Genomic DNA, 13350 nt, shown 5'->3' with positions numbered 1-13350 from the left:
CTGAAGCCTCACAAGGGAAGGTGAATTGGTCCCAAGAACAAAAAGCCTTCCTGGAAGAGCTCAAAAAGGATTTTAAAAATCAATTGCAAGAGGTAGAAGAAAAAATGGGGAGAGAAATGAAAGCAAAACAAAAAAACTATGAAAAAAGAATCAGCAGCTTGGAAAAGGAAGCTGAAGAAAACAAAGCCTTAAAAAATTCATTTGGCCAAATGGAAAAAAAGCTGCATAATCTCACTGAAGAAAACAATACCTTAAAAAATTCACTTGGCCAATGGAAAAAAAGGTGCATAATCTCACTGAAGAAAACAATACCTTAAAAAATTCACTTAGCCAAATGGAAAAAAAAGGTGCATAATCTCACTGAAGAAAACAATGCCTTAAAAATTAAAGTGGGACAGTTGGAAGATAAGGAATCCATGAGACACCAAGAATCAGTCAAGCAGAATTAAAAAAATGAAAAAATAGAAGAAAATGTGAAATACCTCATTGGAAAGACAACTGATCTGGAAAACAGATCGAGGAGAGACAATTTGAGAATCATTGGACTGCCTGAAAGCCATGACCAGAAAAAGAATCTAGACACCATATTCCAGGAAATTATTAAGGAGAACTGCCCTGATATCATAGAATCAGAAGATAAAATCATCATTGAAAGAATCCACCAATCACCTCCTGAAAGAGACCCCAAAAGGAAAACTCCAAGGAATATTGTAGCCAAATTCCAGAATTATCAGGTGAAGGAGAAAATACTCCAAGCAGCCAGAAAGAAGCAATTTAAATATCATGGAGCCACAGTCAAGATTGCTCAGGACCTGGCAGCTTCAACATTAAAGGACCGCAAGGCTTGGAATATGATATTCCGGAAAGCAAAGGAGCTTGGATTGCAGCCGAGAATCTATTACCCAGCAAAAATGTGCATTTTCTTTCAGGGGAAAAGATGGACATTTAATGACATTGGGGACTTTCAATCTTTCCTGGTGAAAAGACCAGAACTGAATAGAAAATTTGATCTCAACATACAAGACTCAAGAGAAGTTTAAAAAGGGCTCTCCAGCATGGCCCCATGTATCACCCTTCCAGAGGACCTGATTTTGTCTACCTATATCTCTCTCTCTCTCTCAATAGTTGTAAATTTCCATATTATATAAAAAAATCTATGTACAAAGGTGCAACTGATTCCTCAAGTGTCATACTAACCCTAATACTGAATAAACAACAAATAACTGATAAAAAAAATGGAGACTTTTTAGTTAATTTAATGAACATATAATAAATACCTCCTTTATTTCAGGCACTGTGCTAAGGACTGGGGTATCCAAAACAAAACAGGAGGTTACTTTGTACTGGGAAGATACAACTTATGTACAGACAATAAATAAGTTATCCAAGGAGGGGTTATCTTGACAATGTTGGGAGGAAAGATGGAGGGAAATGAGAATGAACCTGAAAAGAGAACATTAAGTTGAAATACCTAGTGTGGACCATTTATCATAAAAATAGAAAAATGGCCTTTCACTAACAGCTAAGGGAAGCAGAGAAGGCATCATGGAGAAGCTGACACCCGAGCTGTCCCTTGTCTGCTGGTTTTGGCAGAGTATATTCGACATATGAGAGGGAGCCTGTATTAAAACTTGGAGGAGGGAGAGAGATTGCTGAGTTTGGAGGACAGAGACATATATGTTGTTAGATGGAAAAAGGAACCAAACATTAGGACTCTCAAAAAAATGAATTAAAGAGGTCTTTGCCAGCTGTTATTGGAAGTATGACTCTTACCATCTGTTGCCCTAGAAAAACTCATGGGATATACATAACCTGATTAAGTGGAAACAAGCCTAGCTTTCGCAATGTCTGCTACCTGATAGGTACTTTGTTTTCCCATGATTTTTGGCTCCAGACTGTGGGACTTATCTTTAGTGAAGCTAAGCTGGATACTGTGGTGGAAGAAAATAGAAAAAAAGAGATCCTGTAAATCCCTCCTATTATCCTTATGACTAGCCTAATCTTTGCTCTCTCTGTGGGAGGGAGTGTGGGGGGTTGGGAGCCTACTTGGGGACCTTAATTCTCTTTTTCATAGATTTTATCTTTGTAAATTTTGTGTAGCAGTCAAAAAAGACCTAACCAATTCAATTAGTTAATTACTGAAGAAAGGCAGGGCCTGGTCTGGTTTGAATTGCCTGTATTCACTGTCATGAACACAGTTCACTAGTGTTATTGTGTTTATACTGGGTAGCAGACACAGGACCTAATATGTTGCACCTCTATTAAACTGTAATCTCCTTGAGGCCAGGGACTTTTTAATTGTTGTATCTTATTAAGCATCTAGCACAGTGTTCTGGACACAGCGGGTACCTGATAAATACTTGTTGTTATTGTTGTTAATATGAGATGGTAAGGGGGAAAAGAGATATTTCTTTAGGTTTTTCAGAGAAAATAGAACACTCTGTTTCTAGTCCTGGCTCTCTCTGTCTCTAAGTGTGTGATGTTGAAAATGGGAGATCTTAGGTTTAGGGTTGGAAGACACCTGAGAATTCATCTAGTCTAACTTCCCATTTTACAGATTGAAGAAACTGAGGTTCAGCTGGGTGGTGCAGTGGCTAGACCACCAGGCCTGGAGTCATTCTTGTGTTCAAATCTGGCCTCAGGCACTTACTAGCTGTATGATGGTGGACAAGACTCTTAACCGCGTTTCCCTCAGTTTCCTCATCTGTACAATGAGCTGGAGAAGGAAATGACAAACCCCTCCTGTATCTTTGCCAAGAAAACCCCAGATGGGGTCATGAAGAGTTAGATAAGATTGAAGCAACTGAACAACAACCAAGTTCAGAGGAATTAAGTGACTTGTCACCCAGGCAGTATGGAGCAGAGCAGGGATTTCACTGACTCTAAATCCATTGCTTTTTATCATCATGAAGGTCATGAAAACCTTCCTTCATTTCTGCATCTGTAATATGGAAATCCTCATATCATCTTTGCCTAACTCAGGGAACTGTTGAAATATCCAATGAGATAATATGTGTAAAATGTATTATTTCAGATCTTTATTACTGTCTCTAATGAAGCAATAGTGCAGAGGAAAATGGGAATATATATAGCTAATCTGATTGTGGTCTAACTAAGCTTTCATTGGATGCCCCTTCCTCAGTCATGGTGGAATAGAATGTCGAACAGATTCCGAAAGCTCAAGTTGACGCAAACATTACATCGGGGGCTTTCCAGTAATCACCCTATGCCTTTCACCAATGAACCTGAGCCATCCCTGGATTCTACAATGAAAGCAACCCCCCTGGATGAAACAAGAAATTCTGGAATTCCTGACATTGCCACCCAAAGCAAGGATGCTGGTAAAGTAAAAACTGTGCAATCGAATAGCCTGTTCCCGCCCCCCACACACTGGTCTGACATCAGTTGTTTCTAGGACTTTGTGACTATCATTATTGATATTCAGAGGAAATTCTGAAACATAAGTGTGAGCCTTGTTCCTCTTATTCAAAGCAGGGAATTATTCCTTAAGGAGCTGGGCCAGAGAGAAGACTTAGGCGGAATAAGGTAGATGTCTTCCAAGTATTTGAAGAGGAATGCTTAAACCTTGATTGTAGAAGACAGAACAGTGGCTGGAACTTCCAAAGACAGATTTGGGCTTAACACAGGGAAAAATCTTCCTAATAATTAGAGTTGTCCAAAGGCTTTGGATATGGGATGCCTCAGAAGAGAACGGATTCCCCTTCTGAGGTCCTCAGGCAGAGGGCTGATTGAACATTCACTGGGAATGCCGTAGAAGGAGTTTGGTTAGACTAAATTGATTTTTGAGGTTTCTTCCAATTCATACTTTTGGTGAGTCTGTGAAAATCCCTTTGAAATTTCCTGTGGATTTTATAGGTGTGACTGCCCCCATCTTGTACTTGTGGGGTTGGTTTTCTTAAATCAATGATAACACTTTACGTTTTTTTTTTTTTTATTGTTTAAGTCTATCTTACCTTTAGCACCAACCTATCAAAATCTTTTGGGATCTAATTCTGTTATATAGTATATTAAGTATCATTCCCAACTTTCTTACATATTTGATGAATGAACCATCAGTGCCTTCAGTGAAATGTTAGACAAAAACACTGAACAGATTAAGAATGTGGCTGAAGATGGCACCATGGAGCCTACCACTAGAAATATATCTCCTGGTTTACATTTATCCATCAGGCAATGTAGTTTGCTCAGTTAATTCCAAACCCACCTAAGTGCTATGTCAGTCTATATCTCCCATTCTTGTTTACAAGGCTTTCATAAAAACACTTTTTTATTTTTAAATGGAGAAAGTTATTTTCCATTTATTCATTTCAGCAACAACTTATCTGTCAGTTGAAGTTTAAAGACATGATATTTTATCACACTTTTTATTAAATATGTAGGGAAAGTACACTTTGGGGTGCCAAATTATAGTTTCTGAGACCTCCTTAGGCCTCTTAGTTATTGAATATTGAAAGTAAAATTTTAGGACTTTTTTATAGACACAGTTAAATTTTTCTGCCCCATATCCTAGATAGTTTTAATTTTTGTTCCTTCTGTCTTATCATTTGGTGGAGAAAGGTAATTTCTTTTATATATAATACTTCCCATTCTTGCTCTGAAAACCAAGAAAAAAAAAGGTTTTTAAAATTTGGTATCTGAAAAGCATGGTGTGGACTGTTGGGCTTTGAGTCAGACCTGCCTCTGATATTTATGAACCGAGTGAATCTGGGTAAGTCTCAACTCCTATTCCTCAGTCAACTCCCTAGCTTCATTATTATTTATTTATTTATTTATTTATTTATTTATTTATTTATTGGTGAGGCAATCAGGGTTAAATGACTTGCCCAGGGTCACACAGCTAGTAAGTGTTAAGTGTCTGAGGCCGGATTTGAACTCAGGTACTCCTGAATTCAGGGCCGGTGTTTTATCCACTGCGCCATCTAGCTGCCCCACCTAGCTTCATTATTAAATCATTGCTAGGTTAGGATCTGTGTTGGGGAAGGAAGGGCCTTGCGCTGTCAAGATCCCAAAGCCTTTATTTATTTCATATTTACTTTCTGAAAATTAAAGCCAACCTATAATGGAATGGGTCACCCTGGGAGGCAGAGAGTTTCCCATTTCTCCTGAACCCCAAGGGCATGGAAGAGGAAACATAGTCCTCAGGAGGGTGAACATCTATAAAAGTCAATCAAGGCTTGGTACAATTGGGAAGCAACTGTAGTCTAACTGATATGTAGTAAGAGGAACTAGGCTCTGGCTCAGGCTCAGCCCCCATTAACTCTGTTACCACGGTCAGGTAGCTTAATCTCTCTGGGCATCTGTTTCTTCATCAGCAAGGTTGGGGTTGGAGAATGGGGAGGGTTTTCTTATTAGATTATCTCTGGGATCCCTTCTGGCTCCAAATCTTATGATCCTCATTATTCAAACAAAGGTTGGATGATCACCTTTCAGAGGTGCTATGAAGAAGACTCTTGCCTCATGCTTGGGGTTGGACTAGGCCCCTTTTCTAACCCTGAGGCTCCGTGCTCTTTGGTGACCCTGTCATCACATATATTGTATTTCCTAGTTCTCTTATGGAAATCTAAAAGCATGCATTAAAGTTTTTAAGTGCTTTTTTCTATTAAGATATTATGTAAAAATCTAAGAGCAAATATTTTCAGAATTAAAAAGCTGAGGTTTGTACTTTCATTCATATTAGTGTGCCAAGAATATGGATTATCTAGTTTCTGAAGGAATCTCTTTTGTTTCTCAGGTCCTACTAATACAAGAATAGAAAAAGAAGATACTTTATTGACAACGATGGTCAGTATTTTAAAATTATGATGTAGTTCACGTTAATTTTCTCCATTATTGGAGCAGTGCTGGAAAGGACTGATGCTTAAAGGTTACTGGTGTTGGTCAGCGCCAGACCCCAGTACCAGGTGGATCAGTGTGACCAAATCTTTCTGGCCTGTCGTTTCTCCCAGTCTTTTCACCTTTAGCTTCAGAGCTTCTGTTATTCCCACAACATGGACTGGGAAGCCATTTATTTCCCATCTCTCTTTTTCTCTTTTCTCTATCCCCTTACTGTAAATATTTTTTTCCCTTTATCCCTCTTACTCTGAACCTTCCTCAGCACTGGGAGCTTCCTTACTCAGAAACATCCATCTGCCTAAGTGGCCTTCTGACCCTTGGACATCCCTCTGCCATGCCAGCTCCCTTTTCCCACTGGTGAGTTCCTCTTGTGGTCTCCATTTTGAAGGGGATCCAGGATGGCCAACCTTCATTTCCTTTCCAGTTGTGCTTTTGATTCTTTGGACTAGAACATAGTACCCTCAGAGGATACCTTTATCCTCTTATTCCCCAACCCACTTTTCATCTCCCTTTTGTGTGCTACATTCCATTAGAATGTAAACTCCTTAAGAATAAAGGTCATCATTCTCTTTGCTTATATTTCTGTTTCCTAGCACTGTGCTTGGCACATAGTAAGCAATTAATAAATATTTGTTGCCTTCCCTCCCTCTCTCCTCTATCTTTCCATTCTTTTAATTATCACTTGTTGGCCACAATTTATTGGCCACAATTTCCTCAATTTAAAATAGGGATTAGATGAATGTAATGAAAATGTATGAATGAGAGAAAGAGTTTGCTTTTTGTTGTGCTTAAAAAGTTACAAATTAGATTATTATTTTGAATCTAATTGATGTATTGATTCTTCCTCTACCCCCAACCAGGGGATTATTTTATATTTTTAAGCTGCTCAGTTTTGTAGATTATCCATATTTCTAGATTTGGTTTTAGTGAAGGTTAGGATACTATTTTAATTTTCAATTCAATAAAGTCATCATTTATTAAGCACCTACTATATATAAAAGGCGAGAGACAGTGAGGAGAAGTGGTTAGAACTGATTTCACAATCAAAAAGACCAGGATTTAAGTTCTATTTTTGATACAAATCAGTTGTTAGTCCCTGGACAAGTCACATAAACTCTCAGTAAAGTAGGCAGACCTAAGATTATGAGCTGCAGAGAAGGCACCAACCTGCTTTAGTGGAGGGAGTTTCCTCACCCAAGAGTTCCCTATACAAATGAAATCAAAGGTCCAATCTCTATGCCGATATACTATAGAAGATGTGTGCTAGGCACTGGGAATACAAGATGAAAAGTCATAGTCCCTTAAAGGGAATGCAGTCTTATGGTTTGATGAGATATGTGCACAAATATAGCATGTAAGCAAATTTAAATGCAAAAATCATTTCAGCTATACTTTGGCAGTAAACTCTTTAAAAGGTAATTAGGCAGTGAAGTGTTTGCATCTTTGTGCTGACCCATTCTACTATTCAAGCAGGTTGTCATTAACGACAACTCAGCTTCTACAATAACTCTTGATTTCCTTTGATAAATCTAGGGGATAAGTTAAACAAAGTGGCCTGAGAGACTGAGAGAGGAGGGTATTACTTCTGATTAGAAGGATCATGGTAGGCAGAAAGGCTGTATGACTTAGGTATCACCTTCCCTGGGCTTTGAAGGAAGGGAAGTATGTCAGTGAGCAGAAATTGGGGAGGGAATCTGTATCAGGTATGGGATGGGGAGGGGGATAACATGCACAGATGCATGGGATGGAGAGACAGGGCAAGCACTGGACATGAGTGGTGCTTTGAAATGCTCCGTCAACAGGACACTGCATAGAGTTTCACTTTACCACTGGGCTTAGTTCTGGCATAATCTATGTATTCAGTTCAATGATAATTCAGTTTTTAAAAATTAAGTGCCAACCACTTGGCAAGATACTGTACTAGTGCTGGGGGTACAAAACAACATGATCACTGCCCTCAAGGTGCTTAAACCATAGTCTCAGAATCAAAGCTTTAGAGCTGGTAGGAGCCATAAGAGTCCAATTTCCTACTTTAAAGATGAGAAAACTGTGGAACAAAGAGTGCAGGTGACTTGCCTAGGGACACACAGCTGGTAAATGAAATGGGATCCTAATTCAGGTCTTCTTTATATTTAATTTAAATTTTATTTTATTTTCTCAATTATATATAAACAAAAATTTTAAACATTCTTTTAAAAAACATATTTTGAGTTCCAAACCCTTTCCCTCCCTCTGTTCTTCTACCACCCCAAACCCCCTTTAAGAAGGTAGGCAATCTGATATGGATTATATATGTGCAGTCATGCAAAAACATTTCCATAATAACACAGGTCTTCTTAACTTCAAGTCTAGAGCTATATCCACTACGTTATGCAGCTTTTGTAATCTAATAAGGGATATACACTTGTCTACACATTTTGAGGGTTTGTGGGTTCACTTTATATCTTACTAATTTACTGAAGTTTAATTGTTCAATTTTTTCCACTGACTCTCTTGAATTCTCTAAGTAAATCATATCAATTGCATACAGAATACTTTCAAAAGGTAAATTGTAATAAAGGCAAAAGGAGATTGCTATACAAAATACTTTGATGATACTTTGATGTTCTCAACCCTACTTTCCCTTACCATTAGCCTCTTCACATCCATGTCTTTCCACTCTAGAACCTAAGAAACTATTAGTAGCTTTTCTAAAATCAGGTTTGTTTTTTGTTTCAGTTAAGAAATGGTGCCCCCTTTACTAGACTCCCAAATGACAAGCTGAAAGCAGTGATTCCTCCTTTCCTACCACCTTCAAATTTTGAGCTGTGGAACTCAGATCGGACTCGGATAAATAGAGATGGTCAGACAGAACAAATGAAGACTACATTGCCACAGAGATCTGTCAAATACCATCCCATTGGCAGTGGAAACCCTGACATTGTAAGTAATGGAGTTCTACAGTGAAATCTTACATGTGATCGCAGCGTGGTACCGCAGAAAAAAGCTCTAGAATTTGAGTCAAAGACCTGGGATTGAGTCACAGGTCTACCATTTAGTAGCTATGTGACCATAGGGCACAGTACTTGATTTGATTTTTAAAATTTACAAGCATCTGCCCTCTCTCTTTCCAACACTCCCCATACCACCATTTTAAAAACAAAGACCCATGCAACAAAAACCCTTGCAATAAATATGCATAGTCAGAGAAAACAAATGCCCATACCTAGTCTATAATCTTTCTGTCTGGAGATGGGCAGCAGTCTAAATCGTTATTACTCTGGAATCATGGTTGATTATTGCATTGATCAGAGTTCTTAAGTCTTTCCAAATTTGGAGCTAGCTCAAACTGACTAGTGGGAGCCAATTGTTAAATTTTCAGTGTGAGCACTTCCACCTTGGAAATCAGTAAATGCTTCAAATCACAGCTTGATTTGTTGTTTTGTTGATTGTCTACAATTAAAGTGAGGGTGAAAATGTTTTTCCTGGAGAGCTGATTAGTAAACACATCCTTTAGCAACTTTTTATAGTATAAATTGTTCTGGTTCTGCTTATTTCACTCTGTATCAGTTCTAAGAGATTTTTAAGTAATACCTGCTTCCCTCTATCCCTTCCTCATTTGTATACATTTCAGTGTTCACCAGATTATGTGAAATATTAAGTCTCTCCTCTATTCTTTTAGTTTTCTTCCTTAGTATGTTCTTCCTGTCTTCTACTCCTTACATTTTCTTTCTCCTTTTAAGATCATCAAAACATAAGGAAAATCACTCCTAGATCTTCCATCTTATTTGACTCCTATGGTCCCTGCTGATATCACATTTCTTAGTGGATGCTTGTATCACTCCCCCCACCTTCCTCCCCATTAGAATGCACATACTTCATTCTTATAAAGTCTTATTTGATGGCTAGCTTGAATTTGCCTTTTTCTGTTTCTCTTTATTTCCATGTTTGTATTATTAAGTTTCTCCTAAGCTTCAGTCTTTTCATTAGGAATACTTGAGGAAGTCTTCTGTTTTGCTAAAGGTCTCCTTTTCCCCTGTAGGATTATATTCAATTTTGCTGGGAAAATCATTTGTTGTCAGCCTATATCTTTCGCTTTTGTAATATTGTATTCCATGTTCTCTACTTCTTTATAGTTGTAGCTACTAAGTCTTGTATAATGGGCAAATCACTTGGGGAAATGAGGCCCATACAGGTTAAAAAAAAAACTTGTTCAAAAGCACAAAGGTAATAAGTAACTTAACTGGGATTGAAATCTAGGTGATTGGCCTTTAGATCCAAAAATTTTTTTTCTACCAGCTCAAAGACCAAAGGTATTATCATAATGGAATTGTGTAGTTGATGGATTACTACCTCTTAGCCTGTCCTCCTCATCTCCCTCCCACCAGAACTTTGCATCCCACCCTCAGTCCGCAGCTGTCATAGGGACAAAACTTGGGCCCAGGCCTTCATGAAACTTTTAATGGTGTGCTATCCTTACCTTCCATTTTACCATACCTCTTTATGTGTTGTCTTCCCATTTAAATGTAAGTTCCTTGAGATCAAGGACTATCTTGTTTGCTTGTATTTATATGTCTTGCTTTTAACACAGTGCCTGGCACATAGTAAGTGATTAGAAAATGCTCTATCACATTCTGTATGAGAGGCATTTTGAAAATTTTGACTGGGTTTTTTCCCCGATTCCCAGATCAATAGAATTTTTAAGTATAAAATTAGCAGAATGCAACATGAAGGGATTAAGACACCTTCCTTTTATGAATGAACAGCCCACAGTACTTGAATGTTTTTGTCTTTATTGTACATTGATATATGATCTTCCATTAGTAGGATATAAATTACTTTAGGTTGGATATTATTTTATTTATCTTTGTATCCCTACCACTGGGCCTTCAGCTCACTTCAGTGCAGTGTGATTCAACAAGCATTTCTTATGCTTGTTGCCTTGAAGAGAGTAGACGCTTGCTAAATGTTTGTTGGATTAAATTGAATTAAGTAGCTGATATTTGGGCAGTCCCATCTCAGTACACACTGAAACTTGTTATTTTAATGGAATGGGAAACTCCCAGGCAAGGCTAACCCATTATGTTATTCTGCTTGTCATTTCTTATAGCACAATAATATTCCATCACAATCATATACCACAGTTTATTTAGCCATTCCCCAATTGATTGGCATTCCTTTGATTTCCACTTCTCAGCCACCACAAAAAAGCTGCTATAAATATTTTTGTACAAATAGATCTTTTTTCATTTTGGGGATGTCTTTGGGATATAAGCCTAGCCAGTGGTATTGCTGGATCAAAGGGTAAGCACAGTTTGATAGCTCTTTGGGCATAGTTCCAAATTTCTCTCCAGAATGCTTGGATCTGTTCACAACTCTACCAACAGTAGATTAGTGTCCCCATTTTCCCACAACCCCTCCAACATCCAATATTTTCCTTTTTTGTTATATTTGCCACTCTGATAGGTGTGAGATGGTATCACAGAATTGTTTTAATTTGCATTTCTCTGATCAGTGGTACTTAAAATTTAAGTGTTATTCATTTTCATATTTTTGCATAATGACTTTTATTAATGAAAAAATCTGTTCTTCATAAGAATTTATTCTCCTTGGCATCAATTACAGATTTCCTTTTTCCTATTAGAGAGGCCACTAGGTGGCGCCATAGTGTACAGAATGCTGGGCCCAGAGTGAGGAGGCCTACATTGAACTCCAGCCTCAGACATTTACTACCTGTGGGACCCTGAGCAAGTCACTTAGCTTGTCTTAGTTTTCTCAACTATAAAATGGAGATAATAGTGGCACCTTCCTCCCAAGGTTGTTGTGGCAATCAAATGAGATAATATTTGTAAAGTACTTAGTATATTGCCTGGCACAGAGTGGTTGCTTAATAAATGTTGTTTCCTTCCTTATCTGAAAGTTTAATATCTCTTTTTGTATAAGCAGGATGGGTGGGGTGGTGGAGAATATACTAAATTACACATATTACTCTTTCAGACATCTGTCAGGCCTGTAAAATTTCCAACTGTTACAAGAAGCCCTACTTCTCCTACAAATTCAGGAAATTTCAACCAATCACCCCACTCTTCTGGTGGGTCCAGTGGCATAGGTGGCATTAACAGACATGGTGGAGAACTACATAACAGATCAGGTATGTATTTTTTTTCCCCCAAATTAATATAAGAAACAACAAACAACAAGATAGTAACTCAAATTTTATATAAACACATTAGATTTCTTTTTTATCATGTTTGTTTTTATATCACATTCACTTTCAAATATATCCCTTCTCTTTTCCCTATCTGAGGAGCCCTCTTCTTTTCACACAGAATTTTAAAAATAAGGAGAAAAAAGAATAGTTCAGTAAAACTGATGGATACATCAATGGGGTCTGAAAATATGTGCAGTGAGAAACATAGAATCTTAAGATGTCAAGGATCGTCTATTCTCTTACATGATACAGGGACCCACATTCTACAATATCCCGTACAAGAGGTTATCCAGCTCTCACCTGAACCTTTCCAGCACTAGGGAACTTACTATTGCTTAAGTAAATTTATTCCATTTAAATGTAATAAGTTCTCTTTGATATTAAGGCAATATTTATCATCCCATAACTTCACTGCATTGTTCCTGGATCTCCCCTCTGACGTCAAACACAGTTTTATCCCTCATCTATGTGACAGTCCTTCAGAGATTTGTAAATAACATCCATGTCTTGCCCCTCTTCTCCTATCATCACTACCACTGTTTTCTTCTCCAAGCTAAATATCCGAGGGTTCTTCAGTTAATTTTCATATGACAGGGGCAGCTAGGTGGCGCAGTGGATAGAGCACTGGCCCTCGAGTCAGGAGTATCTGAGTTCAAATCCGGCCTCAGACACTTAACACTTCCTAGCTGTGTGACCCTAGGCAAGTCACTTAACCCCAATTGCCTCACTTAAAAAAAAAATTAAAAAAAAGTTTTTTTCATATGACATGGTTTGTTGTTTGGACTCCCTTTACCATCCTCATTGTCCCTTCTCTGTTTGTCATTTTCTCTCCCAAAGAGCAAAACACTTCTTACTAATTGGATGAGCCCTTTTAGTTATGAACATGAGAAGTACTATGGACTGCACATGCCAATCACATCATAAAATTTGCCTTGATTGTTTCCTCTGTATTTCCTAAAGACTTTGAAATAATAGAATCATATTGTATGTGGTAGATCTGGGATTGCCCAGCCAGGATGTATTAAAGGTAGGACTTAAGCCCAGAGTTTCATCACTCCAATACTGCCCCTCTATCTAGTGTATACCATACTGTTTCTGTTTTTTAAAATATTGAAGGTAAAGCATTTGGGCTTTACTTGGCAGAATTACTCATAAAAATTCCCCTTTAAAACAAAACACTTTTAAAGGAGGCACAGGGCCTCTTTTTTCTAGTCTTTATTGATGTCTCAAAAAAAGGAGACAGTTTTGAGAGCTTCAAGATTGTAGAAAATTATATAATCTGGGTCTTTCTGCTACCTGTTACCCAG

General features: G+C 37.9%; 1 protein-coding gene across 1 annotated transcript in view; it reads left to right on the top strand.

The window, feature by feature from the left end:
- The window catches only part of ANKS6 (ankyrin repeat and sterile alpha motif domain containing 6), a 74417-nt gene that overhangs the window by 41206 nt on the left and 19861 nt on the right, over positions 1-13350 (top strand). The window contains exons 7-10 of the mRNA XM_043979736.1: positions 3143-3341; positions 5753-5802; positions 8572-8775; positions 11830-11983. Coding sequence (XP_043835671.1) covers positions 3143-3341; positions 5753-5802; positions 8572-8775; positions 11830-11983 — 607 coding nt within the window. The remainder of the gene's footprint in view (positions 1-3142; positions 3342-5752; positions 5803-8571; positions 8776-11829; positions 11984-13350) is intronic.

This window comes from Dromiciops gliroides, chromosome 1 (assembly GCF_019393635.1).
Source record: "Dromiciops gliroides isolate mDroGli1 chromosome 1, mDroGli1.pri, whole genome shotgun sequence".
In the NCBI taxonomy this organism is placed as follows: Eukaryota; Metazoa; Chordata; class Mammalia; order Microbiotheria; family Microbiotheriidae; genus Dromiciops; species Dromiciops gliroides.
The sequence above is the reverse complement of the archived record's forward strand: the minus strand, read 5'-3'. Positions and strand labels throughout refer to the sequence as shown.